General features: G+C 44.3%; 1 protein-coding gene across 4 annotated transcripts in view; it reads right to left on the minus strand.

The window, feature by feature from the left end:
- KAT6A (lysine acetyltransferase 6A) overlaps positions 1-21,760 on the minus strand; it is a 108,111-nt gene that overhangs the window by 47,118 nt on the left and 39,233 nt on the right. For all 4 annotated transcript variants that reach the window (XM_058669798.1, XM_058669797.1, XM_004592722.2 and 1 more), the window contains 3 exons: positions 5,697-5,805; positions 1,535-1,650; positions 914-995 (listed from right to left, as the gene is read on the minus strand). In XM_058669798.1, coding sequence (XP_058525781.1) covers positions 914-995; positions 1,535-1,650; positions 5,697-5,805 — 307 coding nt within the window. The remainder of the gene's footprint in view (positions 1-913; positions 996-1,534; positions 1,651-5,696; positions 5,806-21,760) is intronic.

The raw sequence follows: 21,760 nt of genomic DNA on the forward strand, positions 1-21,760 counted from the left end.
AAACTGAGTTCCCGACTGAACACCGGGCCAGACACCAGGTCAACAAACTAGATCCCAGCAATGCTAAACCCTGGGTTCACAGCTAACTGTGGTATTACAGCGTGGTAACACTAGGAGAATCTGGATTAAAAATATAAGCAGAGTTTATTTTGGGTATGATTTTTACAATTTTCTGTAATCATAAAATAATTCAAAAATAAATTGTTTCCTGCTTTAAGTGGCTATAAAACTTTTTTTGTGGGAGTTAAATACAAAGGGGGAAAAACCCTAAGGAAATCTTTTTTTATCTTGAAGGAGTTGCAGAAAACCTTTTGCCTAACTTTAAATGAAAACGTTAGTAACTCATTCTTTCACTAGGTATAAATTTTAGACTTTCAAAAGGTAAGAATGAACAGAATGGCTTAAGAGTAACTCAAGAATCCAAGGTGACCTAAGCTGAGTCCTTTTCCATTAACTGGAAAGCTCTCCACAGACATTACAAATATCCTATAATCATTTTACTCAAGAAACGCAGAGAGCACAAAACAGAGTTCGAATGGAATTTGCAATGTTTCTTTTACAGCCCAAGCTGGTACTCCATGAAAAGTTCAGCCAAAGCCAGGGATACCTTTGAATTACATTTTCCAACATAGGAGTCAAAAGAATAACACCACACTAAGTTGTACTTCTACAATTTGCATACCTGTTTTCTTACAACTTATTTTAATAAATAACACCTGATGTTTTGATAAACTACATCTTTCAAGCTCTAGGCCCCTCAACTATGCTGAGTAGATACTTGTCATGAGCCAATGAACGTTCATCCCCCCCCTCTGAGGAAGGCAGCACTTGAAGACATCAGATGAGGCACAATGCATGCTTCACCAACACATTCTTTCATATTCCCAAACTATTTCCAAAAAAACCTTCTCACCTTTCGGCATTCGTGTAAGTGGTGGATCACAGCATTCCATGTGAAAGCCTCGGTCACACGAATCACAAAAGAGCATGTTATCCTGAAAAAGGGAGGAAGGGAAGGACAGTTCTGCATAGCCTTAGAAACACACAGAGGTCAAGAGCACAACCTCATAAACTTTATTGACACGGAAGGAGGAGATGGGCTACCAAAATACGAAGCTGCTGTATTTGCACTCACAGTCTGAGAAAGAAATGTTGCTTCCTTGGCTCTTTGGATAAAGTACTAGTTTCGTTACTTCCAAGCACTTTTAGCCAGCAGAAACAAGATCAACCTGGTGAGTTTTAATTTTAGAGGCAGAACTGTAATTAATGTACTAACAGACTACTCCTGACGCAAGCCTCCATATGCTGCGAAACATAGCAGGAGGATTTCCTGAAAGTAACTTTGTTTCTCAGCAGGAATCTAAAGTCAGACACTTTATAAATTACCCAAAAAACAATCCAGGTCTCACCGAGCAAGGATTCTAACTATATAACATGTAAATGGAGGAGGCTCCCGGTGACTGAAAAGTAAGCAGCCATACTTAGAAGGAAACGCCGGGTGTACACCCACACACTGGAAAGCAAGGACACTCACTGCATTTTTGCCTTGATCTCGACAGGAACTGCATGTTTTGCACTCGATGCACTGCCACCGCAAGGCCTTCACTCTGACCGTTAACTCAGGGGAAAACTTCAAGCAGGATGGATGACCTATTAAGAAGAAAAAGATTCATAAATGAAACAAGCATCATGTTGTAATTGTACTAGAGAAACAATGTACAAAGAGTCAATTTTCTCAAATACAAAATAAATATCAAATAAAGCAAAGTGGTCCTGGAAGATTGGCATATAGTTATTATCAAGATATGGTACTTCGGGCCCGGTGGCATGGCCTAGCGGCTAAAGTCCTCGCCTTGAATGCACCGGGATCCCATAAGGGCGTAGGTTCTAATCCCGGCAGCTCCACCTCCCATCCAGCTCTCTGCTTGTGGCCTGGGAAAGCAGTCGAGGATGGCCCAAAGCTTTGGGACCCTGTACCCGCGTGGGAGACCCAGAAGAGGTTCCTAGTTCCCGACATCAGATCGGCGCAGCATCGGCCCATTGCGGCTCACTTGGGGAGTGAAACATCGGATGGAAGATCTTCCTCTCTGTCTCTCCTCCTCTCTGTATATCCGGCTTCCCAATAATAACAAATCTTTCAAAAAAAATAAAAAAAGATATGGTACTTCAACTCCATTACTTTAATGCCAAAAAGATTTTAGAACACCTCTTCACAATTTGTTTATAAAAACCCAATAAAGTAAACTTTCATATAGGTGACATTACAGCATTTCTGTATACATGTGTGCATGCATGTACACATGCTGGTATGTACACACGTGTGTGTATGACTATAAACTACAGGTTATTTCTGAAAGGATACATCAAAAGCTATTTACATCAGGAATTTCCGTTTAAAAAATGTAGCTACAAGGATTTTGATGGAGATGATTTTTACATTTTACTTAACAACCTTTTATGCTCTTGTTTTAAAGACAACACAGTTTACAGTTTAAAAATGTACATGAAGGAGCCTAGTGGTTAAAGTCCTCACCTTGCATGCACCGGGATCCCAGATGGTTGCTGGTTTGTGTCCTGACTGCCCCACTTCCCATGCAGCTGCCTGCTTGCGGCGTGGGAAAGCAGCAGAGGACAACCCAAAGCCTTGAGACTCTGCACCCACATGGGAGACCTGGAGGAAGCTCCTGGCTCCTGGTTTTGAATTAGCTCAGCTCTGGTCATTGGGGAGTGAACTAGCAGATGGAAGATCTGTCTCTCCTCCTCTCTGTAAATTTGACTTTCCAACAAAAATGAATAAATCTTAAAAAAAATACATAAAAACCCAATCATTTAAAGTGAGTTATTTGCCTGTGATTTAAGATGTTCAAGCTGAAACTCAAACCAAACACAGTGCTTTAATTTACTGCGATCAGAATCAACTGTAACCAAAGAAATGATTCCTACTGCAAGTGTTAGTTAACAGCTTGGTTTTCAAAATTTTTGGTAATTAATTGGCCCTAAACTCTGAGAAGTTCATCATCATAACCCAGTTGCCCATTTCCCATTATCAAACATTTAACTGATTAGCCGTAACACAGAAAGAAACACTAAAGTGATTGATTTTTTATTTACAAATTTGTCTCTCTTATTAAAAAGTTGGTTATGTTTATTTTTCTGGGGTGAGAGAAAATACTGATTATGCGCTCTCTCCTTTTAATTCCTAAACAATTTTCTCTTTATAAGCAGTACGTCTGTCACTAGAACCTTGCTAGCCCAGAAGAAAAACGGCAAGGAGGCTGGCAGCTTGACCCACTGTCCTGTCCTGGACGCCCAGCCATCCGCACGCTCTGCTTTTCCAGGCAGTCTAGCTCCAAGTTCTTGCCAGGCTGTCATCACAGATTGCATGCAGCTCTTGTGCTCTGTCAAATTATTTTAAGTAAACTTTATATTCATGTTTCTTTAGACGATTATATCCCACTGACTTTATACTGTTTTATACTTGGTTTAGTATCTCAAACAGGGAAAGAACAGCAACATGAATGGTTGTTTCCTTCTGTCAAATAATTCCTTAGAATAGGTATCTGAAAGTTAGACTAGTGAGTGAAATTAAATACTTTCATGTAGTCTGACAAGTTGATACGCACTGTCAAAACATTTTCCATAAGTGGCGCTAAACGTACACTGCCACCAGGAATGTACAAATGTCCTGCACAGTTTCATCAGTCCTTAGGTTTGGGCTCTGTCATCTTCCCGTTTTTATTATAATAAAGCTATCATAGTTTTCTTTCATATAAATTGCCTGTCTGGAGAATCTGCTCTTTGAATTTACACTAAGAAACAGGAACCACCCCTCACCCCACCCCTTCCATAGCTTTCTGCCCTTTTCTGTATCTAACGCAACAGTTTGTGTTTTACTTTTATTTTTTTTCCATGCGACACTCATTGCTTATTTGAGGTACATTAGTTTTCAATTTAGTAGGTCTCTCCTTTCATGGGCTTGGCTACATCCATGCCTTCCTTCCTTGGTTATTCTAACAGCAAGCCTCCAGTCACCCTGCAGTCACTCTGGCCTCCTGTAAGGCCCCATCTCACCCCGAATAAGGCTGACACGGGTGATCAAAGGATACCCCAACCTGGAGTCTGACCTCCACGGCAGGTTCCACCATGTTCTCTCTCTGCTGGCACCCGGGGAAGCCCAATGCCAGGCTACTCCACGAAGAGATGCCCATGACAAAGAACAGGGGCTTCTCTGAAGGCAGCAGTGGCAGCAGCTTGCCTGCCAGGGGCCTGAGCCGCCATGGAAGCCTCTGGGTGCCCACAGTGGAGGTGAGGGTCCAGGGCCACTGCTCACTGATGCTGCGCTATACAGTACTTCTACAGCAAAACACAGTGAAGTACTGACTCTACTGTTAGAGGAGAAAGGCCTTCATGGTAAGAATTCTCCAACGGAGCTCTTCCCTAGCTTACAAGGCAGTGTACCCACAGCACTTCTTTAGAAAATAAGGCAATAACAGCCCCCATGCCGGTTTCATTCCCACCTCACCCAGAACACATTTATTTTTGGTGTATGCCTTCGGATTCCCATGAAATTTCATTCGGGGAAATGGTACAACTACTAAACTAGTTTGGAAATAACCACACCGCGTGGCATCCTACTGTATTTTTAGCTAATAATTTTGGGATTTACACCTACCTGTGAAATGCACCCAGGGTTTATTCTGGGCTGCGATATCATACTGGGTGCAGTCTCCTGGCCCTGAGCTCTGTCTCCACCCTCCTCTAACCCTCCTACATGTACAAATGGAAAGATTTATTCTTTAGACTCCTCTTCAACTATGCTCCAGCTGTGAACGGAGTTCCACCACACAAAAGGCAGAAATGAAGCAAAGCCTGTCGCCCTCCTACCGACAGCTTTCTGAGGGTAAACAAGGTCAGCAGGGAGGCAGCTAACTGGCAGGGCTGCCTAGGGGCAGCGCAGCAGCTCCCAGCCACAACAGTCTTCAGTTCCGTGGTGACCCGCAACCACCTCTTCCAGCAGGAAGCAGCTGCGTGGTCCTCTGGTGGGCAAGAAACAGCTGGCACGTTTCACATCCATCTATGCAGCCTGGAGCCTGTCCCTCAGCCCTTCAACAATCTCACAGTCCTTCCTCCTGAATCATCCTTACTGACACTACTGCAACATTAGAAATTAAGTCAATGACCAAAGCCTGCCTTTACAGTCTTCAGAGTTCTTAAAACAGAGCAACAGTGTGTCTGGAATTAACCTGTTAGGGCTCAGAACTGCACAATGCTCACTAAAGTGCAGAGTCAAAATGTGACATATGCAAGCTTCCATCAAGGAAAAGAAAAAAAAACCTGTTACCATCTTGGTTTGTCATCAAGCCTAAGGCATAAATCAACAAAGATAAAGTACTGATTATTAAGGAAATCAGCAATAACTTCAGCTGATTGCTGCAATTGAAGCAGATGTTCAACAGTAAAATACAAAGACTGTCAAAAATCAAAGCCACAGAAAGTGCTTAAAAAAAAAAAAACCTTAAGATCTAATTTGAATGAACCGAATTTACCACTTCAGCGATACATCCCAGTCACTCTGTAACCCAGTACCCTACACCAGAATTGGAAGAGCGGCCGTGCAGGGTGCAGGGCAGTGACTCGGTGGGCCACAGGCTCTGCTGCCTGGGCGGCACTGCCAAGGGGACAGGAAGGTCACATACCACTGTTGCCGCAGTCGGCGCATGAGATGAGTTCCTCCGGCTTCTTCTCTCGGTTTTGTTCTTTTGTACCAAGACAGAAACTACAGATGGGGATTGGTTCAGCAACCGGCTGCAAGGAAAAACACACTTCAGTCCAGAACCAACTCGGTTTATTGAGGGTTAATACAGACACTAACACTGGTTTTAAATGTCTGTGAGGGCTACACCCAACCTTAGGACAACTGTATCACTCCCCTGAAATCCCACCTATGGAGATGAATGTTCCCAAGGCTTGCTCTGCCTGGGCTTTTACAGCCATCCACTACAACCTCACTCCAAAATCAAGGTCACAAACATCACAAACCTTTGGTCATGGCTGAACAATCTCACTGCATTAAGTGAAAGATGACAAAGCCTCAGCCCCGAAGCCGTCCGTGATCCAGCAGAAAGGCCTGAGACAGGCAGGCAAGCCCACACTCTGTGGGCCAGTGTCAGGGGCTGAGGACTCCCTCTCTGCCAAGGGCCACGTGCAGATCTGGATCACCACTGCAAGCCACACACAGTTCTCAACTCAACAATTAGCCTGCTGAGCTTAAAATGTTCCTGAAAATCCATGTGGTGCCAGCTCTAGACAGTATTCTATAAAGATCTGCAGTTCAAAAGCAACACTGGCCTGGAGATAGACATCTGTAAGTCATACATTCAAAACGACATTAGGGTTGTTAGCACTGGTGAGTTTTACTATTTAGAAGAGGTAGGCAGGAGAGCACTACTATGGTCACATTACCAATACCTCAGGGGCTGGTGGAAGGACACCTGAAGAGAAAGACTAGCGAGATGGCTGGGTGGAATATCAACAAGTGCAAAGTGTAACACAAACAGCAGTTCTCAGCCACAAGATGACAGGAGAGACGAACAACAAGTAATTGCAGCCACGGGGCAGGTGCTGTAAGGCAGAGGGCTATACTGACACTGGGCCGTCTGCAGGCTGGCTTCTCCACTTCCGACCTAGCTCCCTGCTAACGTACCTCAGAGGCAGAGGACGGTCACAGGGAGTATTTGGGTCCCTATCCTCTCTCCCTCCCCTTCTCTTTGAAGATATATTTATTTATTTGAAAGTCATAGCAGAGATCTTCCATCCACTAGTTCATAGCCAGGGCTGGGCAGACTAATGTGGAGCCAGGAGTTCCTTGTGAATCCCCCACATGGGTGGCAGTGGCGCAGGAACATGGACACGTAGGCCATCTTCGGCTTTCCCAGGCCATCAGCAGAGCTGGATGGGAAGTGGAGCTATATGGGATGCCTGTGTTGCTGGTGGTAGCTCTACCTGTTAAGCTGCAATGCTTGCCCTGCCAACTATTTCTCAATTGCAGGATTCAAGTGATTGGTGGCTGACTGCTCTCTGCGTCTTGGACTTTCAGGTATCAGTACTTGTCTTGGTTCTTTGCTGCTCTCAGGCTCTCTGGTCTTTCGCTTCCTTTGATCCTCCTAAGTGTTGGTACTGCCCTACCTCCAAGTTCATCCTTCTCCCCGCCTCTTCTGCCCCTGTGCTGCTCACTCTGCCTTCCTCAGGGTGCTGCCTCTTAGCACCTTTAGGTTCCTGTCTTCAAAATCTATCTCTTGCCTGTTTTCTTACTGGAGGTCCAAAAACCAGTGTCTAAATTACCACTGGCATTTCAGAATACTGCAGAGGTACCACAGTTCTTCCCCTTACAATTTTTTTGCTTAAGTTTAAATTTCTAATTAAAATCCAAAAAGGAAAGTGTTCAGATTATAAGGGTACAGCCTAATGACTATCTAATTAGCAGTTAACACTCAGGAAACACCCCCCCCCACCCCCGTCATGCGAAAGAAGTTATCAGTACCACTACTTCACTGCCTCTTCCTCCTCCAAAAGGTAACCAAGCTATGACAGACAACATAAAGATTGCTCCAATCAAATCACACAGTCTGTATGCTTTTGTGTCTACTCTTTCATTTGTTATAATGTGTGATACCTGCCCGAGTTGCTAATTCACTTGTTTCCATTACTACTTTAATATCCTACTGCAAAGAGACACCACAATTGGGTTAGCCCTGATTATCTGGGTAATTTTTGTTTCTTTTTTTTAAAACACTCAACCCTGGAATTCTTTTAAATTATTTATTTGGGCCCAGCATGGTAGCCTAGTGGCTAAAGTGCCGAGATTCCATATGGGCACTGGCACATATCCTAACTGCTTCACTTCCCTTCCGGCTCCGTGCTTGTGGCCTGGAAAAGCTGTCACGGATGGCCCAAAACCTTGAACACTGCACCCACGTGGGAGGCACAGAAGAAGCTCCTGGCTCCAGATTTTCTTAGTTCTGCCAGTTGCAGTCACTTGGGGAGTGAACCAGCAGACGGAAGATCCTTCCCTCTGTATATCTGCCTTTCCAATAAAAATAAATACATCTTTTTAAAAAACAATGAATGGACTCTATGCGGTAGCCTAGTGGCTAAAGTCCTTGACTTGAATGCATCGGGATCCTATATGGCTGCTGGTTCTAATCCTGGTGGCCCCACTTCCTATTCAGCTCCCTGCTTGTGGCCTGGAAAAGCAGTTGAGGACACCCCAAAGCCTTGGGACCCTGCACCCACATGGGAGACCTAGAAGCAGCTCTGGGCTCATAGCTTCAGATGGGCTCAGCTCTGGCCTTTGCGGCCGCTTGGGGAGTAAATCAGTGGACAGATCTCTGTCTCTCTTTCTCCCTGTATATCTACTTTTCCAATAAAAATAAATTAATCTTTTTTTTAAAAAAAGACATATGCACGTATGTGCGTATTTATTTTATTGGTGACTGATAAGATTAAACATCTTCTCTCCTGTGGTGGTTTTCCTGTGGAAAAGTTTGCCATCTTTTCTATGGAGTCACCTGCCTTTCCCTTGCTGTGTTGTAAGAATTCTTTATATATTCTGGATATTAGCCATCTCTGACATATCTTCTTAATACCCCACATTCTGTGGCTTGCCTTCGCACTTCCTTAATGATGTCTTCCTAGTCTTCTATTTTCCTCGCTACACTTCCTGACTTACACCAATTAGCTATCTGAGGTCTTGTCAGTTTTATCTTTCAAATATCTCTTACTCATTTATCTTCTTTTCTACATTCTGCTGGTCAGTATCTCACCACAAACCTTCATTACTCATGATCATATCCCTTCCTATTCATTTTTTAAACTGCTTACAGCATGGCTTTTCTAGTTACAATACTGCTCTGCTTAAAATCTAGTGGAACCTCTGAGGTTACAGCATAAAGCTCAAAGCAAAGGTATAGTTTAGGCACTCAAGTCCTGGAAGAGATCTTGGTGACTTTCTTCTCTAGTGTCTTTTTCATATTTCTTGCCAAGCAAAAGATGTAGTAATTGTTAACATAGCCATAATTATTATCTTTGGAAATATTTATTTGGAACAGTGAAAGAAATCTTCTATCTGCTGGTTAATTCCCCAAATGCCCACAACAGGGAGGACTACGCCAGGCTGAAGCCAGGAGCCAGGAACTCCATCTAGGCCTCCCATGTGGAGGATGGGGGAGGGAAAGAGAGAAGAAGTGAAGAAAAGAGGGTCGGGGAAGGGGAGAGAGAAGTAGTTGGAGACCTTCACTAGTTTTCAGTGACAAGAACTAAAGTCAGAGCAATCAAGTGTCATGAAAAGACAGACAGCCTAAAAAGAAATGGCAGATGGTCTTACTATATTAAGTAACAAACTTGTTTAAATGTGAACCTACTTCAAGTCTATTGACAAGCATGGCCAGAGGTTCAAGAAACAATGAGTGACGATGCAAGATCTACAGCTGTACTGTTCAATACGACAGACAACACAATGTATGGTATCTAAATTAATGAAAACAAAATTTAATTCCTCATCATAACTATGGAAAGACAGAATCAAAAAGGTAGTATTACTACAGGGAATACATTTCCAGAAGGGCCAGGAAGGTTGAGGGCATCCCGCAAATGGTCTCAGTTTTCTTACTCAAAGGGAAATCAACCTCACGTTCAGTACTTACAGATAGCAGGAACACTCTGCAAGTGTCTGTGGGGCAGGAGTTAGGGACTTGATTAACAATGACAAAGAAAACTGCCCATCAGCCCTAAACACAACTCTATCACCTGGTATCAACTTGACAGGAATCCAATCAAAATGGGACTACAGCTTTCCTAGACCCTGGGAAGCCTGGTGCTGACTAACCAGAGTAGGAGGTAAGTGGGAGGCTGGGAGCCCTGCAATGTAAATGCACACACTTCTGAGCGGGCAGGTGCACAAGAACCAAAAGGGAAGTGAATTCAGAGTGAAGGCATCAAAGGAATCCAAAGGACAGCGAAGGAGGCTCCATAGGAGAGGAAAGAACATAAGTAGAATTGAAGACCAGTGTCATTCTCATTTCAAAACTACTACTAGGCATAAAAATGAGTTAGCTGAGGCTAAAACTATATTAGGTTCACATTAACATGTGCATCTGAAATGAACTCAGGAAGGAAGAAATGTAACATCTTCCAGATGAACTACAACTGGTTTCGGCTCTCCTGTTTCACAAAGACAAAATAAGAACTGGTAAGTTGGCATTAAATCCATGAACAGACAGATCATCACTGCTCCCACATCTGCCCGAACTTGAGTCCTTATGCCTCACTTTGCTCCCATGACCTACAGCTAATAAAACAAGAAAGGCCGTGGCGTGTAACGGCATACACCATTCAACCCAGCGGCCAGAGCAAGCCTGCTGCGAGGCAGATCAAAGCTGCACAGTCGGCGGGCCCAAACCCTGAAGCCCATGACTCCCATCTCAGAGGAAAGGACACACAGCAAGGCTCTGCGTGCCACCCTACTGCAGCTTCACGTGCTGTCTCCCAGGCCCTGTCCCAGGCGGGCCACCTCTGCTTCTCCCTCAGCAAGAACACTTCCTCACAGCCTCCAAGCTTGACTCGGTCATCCCAGCAAGGCTCTCTGGGAACACATGCTCTCACACTTCCCAGTCGCCTGCTCACTGCAGTAAGCACAGCCTCCTGCTAGGCCCTGCTTTCCTCTGTCACCAATGAACATGTGTATGTGTGCTTCGCTGACTGTTCTCCACTCTATGAAGGCTCTGGTCTTACCTGTTTTGCGCACTGTATTACTAGTACTGAGAACAGGGCCTGGCACAGAGTGGGCATTCAATAAGCATTGTTGAATAACTGAGTTATCTTGCAGAACTAGAAATGATTTTTAAAAGTGCCTTATACAGATAGAACAAAGAGTTGGATATGAACACAATATCATTCAATAATGTAATATTAACACGAGAATGCTTTGTTGTTTACAGTGCTTTATGAAAAAGAGATTTCATGGTTCCAATAACTTCACCAGGCTCTGCCACAGCACTCACTCCCATAGGATCTTGCAAAAGCAGGGAGCTCCTAGCAGGGACACCGACTGCACCTGTGTTTTCAGCAGCACACGACAATCTCCAAAAGCTCCACCAGGTGGCAGCACTGGGACACATGCCAGGAGACGCTCTGGTGCTTTGGGAATACCACCATCAAGCACTCAACAGTAAAAATTCACCCCATTCTGTATCTTACATTTTTCTAGATACCCAGAAACATCATATAAAATACCCCTACTAGTCCAATTTTCCCAAGACTTAAATGTAATTTTTGTCATTTTTATTTTTTGGTTTTTTATTTGTTTGAAAGGCAGAGACAGCAAGCAGGAGACAAAACAGAATTTTGTTTCTAACGGTTCACTTTCCAAATGCCCACAACAGCTGGAGCTGAGCCAAGAGCTCCACCTCAGTTTCCTTCACTGCAGCAGGGATCCGAGTTCTTAAGCTATGATCTACTGCCTCCCGGGGTGTGTGTTAGTAGGAAGCTGATTCCGAAGGGGCAGAGCCACTTCAATATGGAAGCAGACACTTACACACCAGCCCCAAGACTCGTGTGTGTAATTTTTAAGTGTCATTATGAACTTCTATTGGTCTCCATTTCCTAATACCTTTGGAGGACCTCAAATCTACCTTCATGTGATCTCTGAGTTTAAACACCTACATGCAATAGTTACAAGAATCTGCTGTGTTCTATAGAATTATTTCCAGTTCTTGCAAGACTGGATCATGATCAATTCTAGAATCTTCAAGGTAGAGAACCGCACTTTGAAGACTTACGACTTCCAAAGTCTCCAAGTGACCATTTCATAAGATGTTAGGCCATGAAGATATAGACTGAGCATCCCTAACTTACAGTGTTCCACAATCAAAACTTTAAGCACTGATGGGACACCAAGTGGGAAATTCTACACCCGACTCAAGAGACAAGAGGCAAGAGGCAGGTACACTAAAAATATTGGATCATCTTCAGGCTATACATAAAGCATGTATGGCATATCAATGCATTCTGTGCTTAAACTTGGGTTCCAACATTAGGATCTCACAGTATGTATACAAACATTCCAAACCTGAAGACCATAAAGTCTGAAACATTTTTTGTCTCAAGCACTTTGGGAAAAAGACAATCACCCTGCATGGGCTTTCCTACAAGCTGTAAGCTGAAGCATTCCAGCCCAGTGGAGAGAACACAAGGAGACAGAAGCCCGGCTCTCGGCAGGCTCCCTGTGACAGCAGCCACACACTGAGCGTGGCAGGCAGAACAGTGGCGCATCTTCCAGTATTACACCCAAAGGATCCAGGGCAAACACCAAGCTTAGTGCCAAATGCAATTCTGCAGCTCACTCTGCAAAGGACACTGCTGTCTGAGCTGTACCAAGTACGACTCCAGCAGGGAAATTCAGTGAGACAGAACAAGACAGAGAACCAGGCAATGAGGAAACAAAAGTTTTTGTTTAGTAGGAATGAGTTTGTTTGACATTATAAAAACAAAGTTCTAGGGGCTGTCACCATGATGCAGCAAACTGAGCCTCTGCCTGCAGTGTTGGCATGCCATATGGGCTCCAGTTTGAGTCCCAGCTACTCCACTTCCCAACCAGCTCCCTGCTAATACCCTTAGGAGAGCAGCAACAGATGGACCCAGGCCTTGGGTCCCTACACCCACGTGGGAGACACAGAAGACGTACTTGGCTTCAAATTAATCCAGCTTGGGTAGTTGCGACCACTTGGAGAGTGAACTAGCAGATGGAAGATCCACTTGGAGAGTGAATTAGCAGAGGAAGATTCTCTCTCTCTAATTCTTTTAAGTTAATGTCTTTTTGTTGTTGTTTTTAAAGACTTCTTTAGGAGCCGGTGTGATGACCTAGTGGCTGAATCCTCATCTTGCATCTACCGGGACCCCATACGGGCACCAGTTCATGTTCCAGCTGCTCCACTTTCCATTCATCTCCCTGCTCGTGCCCTGGAAAGCAGTAGACGATGGGCCAAAGCCTTGGGACCCTGCACACAGGTGGGAGACCCGGAAGAAGCTCCTGGCTCCTGGTTTCATGTCAGCTCAGCTCTGGCCATTGTGATCACTTGGGGAATGAACCAGCAGATTAAAGATTCATCTGTCTTTCCTTCTCTCTGTAAAAAAATCTGACTTCCCAATAAAAATAAATAAATTTCTTTTAAAAAATTATATATAGCATAAATATATATTATATAAATAGGATATTTATAGATAATATTTATTTATCTATATATAAATATTATATATATATATAAATTCTAGAAACAGACACTGGCGATGGCTCCCTCAATGCCACTGCACTGTGTACTAAAAATGGCTAAAAAATCAACTTTCAGATTATGTGAAACTTTCCAAAAAACAAATTCAAGCAATCTGGACGTTTCTATGTTCTCAAGTCAGATGAATTACATAATACATTGCCAACATTCCCGCTGCGAGAGGCCGCCATTGTAATTTGTCCTCCCCTTGGAACCCAGGTCTCTGAACAACCATTCCTGTGGTGCTCCCTCAGGGTTACTCCTGTGTGCAGTGATAAGAATTAGAGCTGTAGGGCCCGGCGGCGGCGGCGTGGCCTAGCGGCCAAAGTCCTCGCCTTGAATGCCCCAGGATCCCATATGGGCGCTGGTTTGTGCTCTGGCTGCTCCACTTCCCATCCAGCTCCCTGGACTGCAGTGGAGAATGGCCCACGTAGGAGACATGGAAGAGGCCTCAGGCTTCCAGTTTCAGATCAGCTCAGCTCTGGTCCTTGTGGCAATCTGGGGAGTGCACCAATGGATAGAATATCTCCTTTCTCTCCTTTTCTCACTGCAAAATCTGATATTCAAATTTTAAAAATAAACAAATCTTTATTGAAAGAAAGAAATCACAGTACAATAAGACCAGGGTTAGCCCCAAACAGGTTTATCAGTTACTCATTCAAAACCTCCACATTCAGAACTTTTAATTATGGGATGTGATTTGGATGTGATTTAATCTCTTAAAATTCTTTAGCACCCACTCTATTTAAAAAAAAATTTTTTCTTTATTCTTATTGGGAAGGCAGATTTACAGAGAAAGGGAGAGTCAGACAGCAAGATGTTCTATCCACTAGTTCACTCTCCAAGTGGCCACAACAGCTAGGGCTGTGCTGATCTGCAGCCATGAGCCAGCAGCTTCTTTCAGGTCTCCCACAAAGTACAGGATCCGCCAAAACTTTAGACTGTCCTTGACTGCTTTCCCAAGCCACAGGCAGGGAGCTGGATGGGAAGTAGAGTAGCCAGGACATGAACTGATGCCCACATGGGATCCTGGCGTGTACAAGGTAAGGACTTTAGTCACTAGGCTACTGTACCATCTTTGGCTGCTTATTAAACATCTTTCCTTAAAAGTCTACAGTTGTGGGCCTGAAGCAATGGCTCAATTGGCTAATCCTCTACCTCCAAGCACTGGTACCCCATATGGTCACCCGTTTGTGCTTCAGGTGCTCCACTTTTTATCCAGTTCCCTGCCCATGGCCCGGGAAAACAATAGAGGATGGCGCAGTCTTTGGACACTGAACCCATGTGGGAGATCTGGAGACAGCTCCTGGCTCTGCACTGACACAGCTCCAGTCACTCCAGCCACCTGGGGAGTCAGTCAGTGGACAGAAGATCTTCCTCTCTACAAAGCTGTCTTTCTTCATCCCATATCACAGCCCCACTGCCAGTCCAAGCTCCCTGCTTCCAGTCCCAGCTCCCTGGTATGGTGCCTGGAAAGGCAGCAGAAGTCGGTCCAAGGACTTATGCCCCCGCCATCCATGCAACAGAACCACAGGAAATTCCAGACTCTTGGCTTAAGGCTGTTGAAGGCATTTGAGGTATGAATGGATGGATGGACAATCACCCCTCTCTGTCTGTCATGCTGCCTTTCAAATAAATCTTTTCAAAAATTTAAAAAAAAGTAAACAGTTGCAAAAGATAAAGAATACTAAAATAAGATCAATGGTTTGGCAAAAGTCCTTTTCCCTTATAATTTGTAGTAATTATATAACTATAATCACTTCCAACATAATCAATTACTCATTACAAAGCCTCAATAGAAATACCAAACCGAATGATTTTTTATTCTGATTTTATTCAATGACTTCTACAACTAGACACAGTATGTTTACTGGTGAAAGAAAAGAAGTTAACAGAATGAGCATGATTAGGTCAATCATGATGCATTTCACTCGTGTTTTTAATAGAAACAAATTTCTGTAAATTTAGATGACAAAGTAATCATTTATCAAGATGCTATCACAATTTTCTATTTCCTAATCTGACATACGTTAAAAATCATACTATGTACATTTGTTCAGGTTGAGTTCAGAGTAACAAACTATATTTTTCCTTCCATCCACGTTTAGGAATTAGCTAGGAGCTCTGCTTTGTTTGCCAGTGACGTACTGCTTTCCTCGTTCATTTCAATGTGGGTCTCCCTCATCATTTTGCCTCCCTGTCTTTGTGACCCTTCTCTTGCTTCTTTAGCTCTTTTCTGACTCAGAATCTTGGCGCCATTTATAATCTATACAAATTGACTCCCTCTAGGTCTAGTCTTCCTAGATTTTTTTTCCCTGCACACTGGCAACAGACTAATCTTCCTAAAACACTGTTGATTCATTCACTCACCCATCTCAAAACATACATAACGCTAACTGTGCATTCCTTCAGTCTAATATTTAACTATCTTCTCTTTCTCTATTCCCTGTCTGTTCCCATCACACTGCACTCTTCTGGCTCCTTCCTTCAGTCCTCCAGCCTGGCAGTTAGATCGCGGAGCGTCACTCCAGCTTCTTGAGAAGCCCACAAGCACTGGGCTCCTGGCAGGTCAGTCAGGGAGTGACCCAGCGGATGGAGGCAGCTGTACTTGCATTTCCTGCCCACCTTCGCTGCTGGTTCTCTCTTCTCCCACCTCCAGTTCAGTGACACCTGGAGAAAGACTGGGTTCTGTCACTTAGAGCACAGTTTTGGCAAGTTACTTAACCTCTTTACTGTAAAAAAAAAAAAAAAAAAAAAAAAGGCACATAACACAGTAACACGCCATGTAAGGCTGGGGACACAGTCAGGGAATTGTATCACTGGTCAGAATGCCACTGTGCAAACACCACAGGGTGTGCTCACAGGAACCTGCATCCCGATCTTACACAGTTACGTGCACTGCATGACTAGATCTTCAGGTTATCTTGAAAATCACATCATAGTAGCAGAAGTATAAACAACAGATGAATATCTGAAAAATGGCTTCCTGTCCCTTCTCAAAATCATAGCTAACTTTCAAAGGTCATCTGTGGGGACTGCGCTGCCTCAGCGGGCAGACACCGCCTACGACACAGGAACACAGGCGTCCCATGTGAGTGCTGTTTCCAGTCCCAGCTGGCTCCTACAACTGCATCTGGGAGTCCTGAAATACCATGCTGCACTCCATAAATATGTACATGGACTATGTGCCATTAAAAAAAAAGACAAAGGTAGGAGATGTTTGGAGGTGGATATACTAGGTTCTCCATGATGGGTAACATAGTGACCCTAAAATAATATTCTCTGCCTTACCAAAGGCATTATTCACAACAGTAAGAAACTAATCTCTCAGCCCTTTACTCTAATCTCAGAATTATCTGAGGAAAGGAAAAGTTTAAAAAAAAAAAAAAGGAAGCTACAGGTCTCTTAAGGTCTCTACAACCTTTCATTGTGGCACAACACAGCAGCATCTGTGGAAATGTGTAAGGGGCCAACTGCTCTGCCCAGGAGCTAACACAATACCTACTGATGGGGTCAAGGACCAAAGAAAGAGCGGCCACGGCACATTCCTAGGGGCAGGACGGTCCAGGGACTCATAACTACTGTTGAGTATGACTGATGCTACAGTAAAAGCCTTAAAATTTGCACTTCATGAAAAAACAGGTGAATAATTTTTCAGCACTTAAAGGGAGGTGAGAGGATTTCAGTTTGGTTCCGTGCAGAGCAGATGGCAGAGAATCACTCCTAGAGCTGAGGCTCCCAGTCAGGGCGGCAGACACCAGGATGCAAAGTGCCCAACGCAGAAGGAAATTCCCCTCCAAGGCACCAGGGCTTGTCCAGAGCAACGCCTTGGGGTCAGTTGCATCTGACCTGCAGGGAGCGCTCTTCCACCTGCAGGTCAAGGTCTTCCAGAAGCAAGCAAAGAGCACCCGGCACGGCCCCTGCTTCACTGATTTTAGCTTCAGAATCCACCTAAACTTCAAATCACAATATCTGTACTAAATTCCTCAGATGATAAAGGAAGGGAGAGAAGACACTAAAATTCCTCCCTAATACTCTCTTCCTCTTATTTGAAAGGCAGAGTTAGAGTGAAGGGAAGAGACAGAGAGATCTCTGTTCATTCACCATTCACCAGTTCACTTCCCAAATGGCCACAAAGGCAGGAACTGGGCCAATCCAAAGCCAGCAGCCCAGAGTTTCTTCCCTGCCTCCCTCGTGTGTGCAGGGCCCAGGCACTCAAGTCGTCCTCTGGTACTTTCCCAGGCCATTAGCAGGGAGCTGGATGGGCAGTGGAGCAGCTGGGACTTGAACGGATACCCATATGGAATGCTGTCGTCACAGATGGAGGCTTAAGCCATGATGCCATGGCGCCAGCTCCTATATACATAGTTTTAACATAATATATATGTATAAAGAAGCCCATATGTTAAGTATATGGTTTTCTGTTATATTTGTATTTCTACATCAACAAATCCAAATCAGCATTCTCTCTAATGGTTATACAACATTTTGGTACACATTGTTAAGATAATTTTACCAATCTCACACAGATGTATACTTAAATAAATCCTATTTCTTTTACATTATATGCATTATTGCAAAACAACAGGCTTATTCATTTTTTAGATTACTTCTTTGGAATTACTAGGACTATTCATAATGTTGGTCAACAGTGAAAACATCTGTCCTACATTTCAGTGTGTCCCTACAGGAGGTAACCTTCTCTCATTTAGCAAAGCACATCTGAGACCCACTCACACAGAAAGCAGCAGCACGGTGTCTTCCTGCTCAGTGCCAGTGTCCAGACTTTGATTTCCATGAAGAAAGTCATCATTAATATTCACAAGAAGAAAGGAAGGAAGGGAGAGAGGAAAGGATGGAGAGAGAAAGAAGAGAAAGCAAGCAAGAAAGAAACAAGCATTACTTGGGGCTGGCAAGGTGGCACAGCAAACTAATCCTCTGCCTGCACCACTCCGATTAAGCTCTCTGCTTACGGCCTAGGAAAGAAGCAGAGGATGGTCAAAGTGATTGGGTGACAATCCACAATCTCCCACCAACACAACACCACACACTCTACACCAAACTGCACTTTCTCCAGCCAACACTTCCCCCCGCATGAGGAAGCAAAGCCATAAGTGCTGAGCACACCTGAAGCCTGGGCACAGAGGCTTTCTAATGCAGTCCGTGTGATGGGAGGGCGGGGTGGGGTGAGCACAGTGACGTCACACTCCCTCCGTGAGGACGACTGCACACACACAATGAGAGGCAGGAAAGGCAGCCTCCAGCAGCCAGCTGGGTTTCATGCTGCAATTTCTGGCAGACATTCAATTCCTTCTGCTGCCTTCCTAGCCTGCACATTTATCTATGTAATGTCGCCCGGTCGAGCGGCGTGGGGGTAGAATTCTACAGGCTGCCAGCCCCTCTGCACATGTTGTCTAGAAGACCCAGATGCCACAGACTCAATCACCACAAGCAGGAACACACAGACGAATGCAAAGAGCAACTGCAGAAAGGAAAAAGCTGACTGCAAGTCCTGGTTAACAGCCAGAGGCTCCCTTCTAGCCCTAACTTCAGGTTTGGGGGAAGGAGGTACAGACTCTAGCCCACTGGAAAAGATGCCTGCCTGTTCCAGTGCAAGTGGACTGTGAGTGGAAGTGATCATGGAAACAGAGCAGCAATGCGTCCGAGCAGTAAAACCCTCCTGTCTGATGGAAATTCCTTTAAACCAGCCTGTGGATTGTGGAGTATTTTCCCAAGGGCTTTGGGGAATTAAAAACAAATTGAAAAGCAGTTCTAGTACCTTAAAAATGTACAATCTTAGGGGCGGTGTTGTGACATAGCACACTAATCGTCTGTATGCAGAGCCAACATCCCATAAGGACAGTGGTTTATGTCCCAGCTTCTCCACTTCCAATCCAGCTCCCTGCTTGTGGCCTGGGAAATAACTGGACGATGGCCCAAGGACCACTGCACCCACATCAGAGATCCAGAAAAGGCTCCTGACTTCCGGCTTCAGAACAGCTCAGTTCTCTGGCCATTACAGCCAAGTATCTGAAGAGTGAGCTGGGAGATGGAAGACCTCGCTTCCTATCTCTCCTTCAGCCTGTGTGAAATCTACCTTTCAAATAAAAAGAAACCCTTAAAGAAGAAAGAAATGCACGATCTTCTCTGTGTCCAGAACTCTGCTATTCTTGGCTTCCTGTGTGACTGTGAGTGTATAGTGACACTAAAATCAAAACCAACAAAATGAGACAAAATGAGACACCAAAAATCACTGGGCCAGTGTGATGGTTCAATTGGCTAATCCTCCACACGCACACGTAGGAATCCCATACGAGCACAGGTTTGTGTCCCGGCTGCTCCACTTCCAATCTAGCTCCCTGCTTATGACCTGGGAAGGCAGCAGAGGGTAGGTCAGGACCTCGGGACCCTGCATCCATGTGGGAGACCTGGAAGAGGTTCCTGGCTCTGGATGGCATCAGTTGTGGCCAATGTGACCACTGGGGAGTGAAACAGCAGATGGAAGATATCCATCTCTCTAAATTTGCCTTCCTAATAAAATCAAACCTTTAAAAAACTCCACAGTTCACAAAACAATCTATGTTTCCTTAAATGGACACTCAAATCTCATTACGTTGTAAGATACTATTATTCTCATGACACTTAATAAGCTATGACCAAATGTAACATACGAAAACACAAACCTGGAGTTCTCAGTGAACATAAAACCAGTTACTCTATGTTAGTCTAAAACCAAGAATGTGTTTGAGACCATTATATCCCGTATATCCCCAAATAGCATATAATCTGCTCCCACAAATGTGCCGTGGGAAATAAACAGGACATCTTGTGTGCAGAATTGGGAGTTACAAGTAGCTTGACACCAACATTGCTTACATATAACGTATGGCAGTCTCAAATACAGCAACAGGACATCCATCAGATTCATCAACTTGTCACGGGGCAGTTCTCACATCTCCACCTACGGGGAAATAACTAAACCCAATACAGCTCTTCACTTGTGAAATAAAATATTTGACATACTCACCTAGAACTCTTATTTAATTCTTAGGTTTTTAAAAGTGCAATTATTTTAAGTACAAAACAAGGTTGCCTGCTTTCTGGAGTGTATAGTCTAGATGAAGGTAATCGGAACGGCTCTCACCCCACAGCCAAGCACCTGGGCCAGAGGCAGCCCCAAGCTGAGTGCAAGGGCTCAAGAGGCATGCAAATGGACAATGGACGCAAGGAGCCCAGAGTCTACAGGGAGCTTCAAAGCACCAGATCTCCCGGGAAAAAGTCTCCATGCAAAAAGTATTCCCAATTCATTGACCAGAAAAAAATATGTTAAACATTAAAGCTTTAACTATATAAAACACACATGTGTAAATTTTGTACTATTTAGCCCCAACACTCCCTCAGCCCAATAGGGTTGATTTATAGAGTCACAGATTTGGCAGCAGTTAGGCATTATGTGAACACGACAGGCCGCACAATGCTCCCTCACTAGACTCACTAGAATAACCTAAAGCCAGCAAGTATAACTGCAGAAACCTTCAAGCCAACAGAGGAAAGGCAAGCCTGTCCTCCAGCACTGGCATCTTCACCACTGTGCTTCACAACAGGGCCACCTCACAGCATCCTGGGCCGACGGTGGTCTCCATTCATGCTGGTCAACACCATGACCATTAGCCACATGGGTACTTCAAATGTGGCTTGGGCTGCTGTCAATTTGCTTTCCCTTTCATTAAAATTTAAAGTTCACATGAGGCTGAGGGCAGCTGTACAAGCACAATTCTAGGAAGTCTGACTTTTTTAACTGAAGGACTTTTTTTTTACTGGAAAGTCAGATTTACAGATAGAAGGAGAGACAGAGAAAGATCTGTCCATCTGTCCACTGGTTCACTCCCCAAATGGCCACAACGGCCAAAGCTGGCCGACTGAAGCCAGAAGCCAGGAGCCTCCTCCAAGTCTCCCACATGGGTGCAGGGCCCTAAGGCTTTGGGCCATCCTCCACTGCTTTCCCAGGCCACAAGCAGGATGGGAAGTAGAGCAGTCGGGACATGAACCAGCACCTACACGGGATCCTAGTGCTTGGAGGTAGATCAGCCCCCTGACAGATACTTTATAACGGTAGTTTTAAAAAACAATAATATAAAAGATGAATAAGCAATGTTTATATAGCTGTTTTTTAACTTTGAAAGTAAATCTTTGCCAGCTATAAGCAACTGCCTAGCTTGTCTCATATCTAGTCAAGTGTTTACACTGCTGGGAGATAATCAGCAACAGCTGGCGGGCATTCTGAGCCTGGTTAATGCCAACTTTATGTTAACTAAACAGCGTCAGAGAACAGTTGCCTGTTCTGGTTTTTTGTTTGCTTGCTTGTTTTTATGTATGTATGTATTTATTTTAGAGATACGTGGGGAAAGCAGGGAGTGTAGGACCAGGACACACCACCC

This window comes from Ochotona princeps, chromosome 11, assembly GCF_030435755.1.
Source record: "Ochotona princeps isolate mOchPri1 chromosome 11, mOchPri1.hap1, whole genome shotgun sequence".
NCBI lineage: Eukaryota > Metazoa > Chordata > Mammalia > Lagomorpha > Ochotonidae > Ochotona > Ochotona princeps.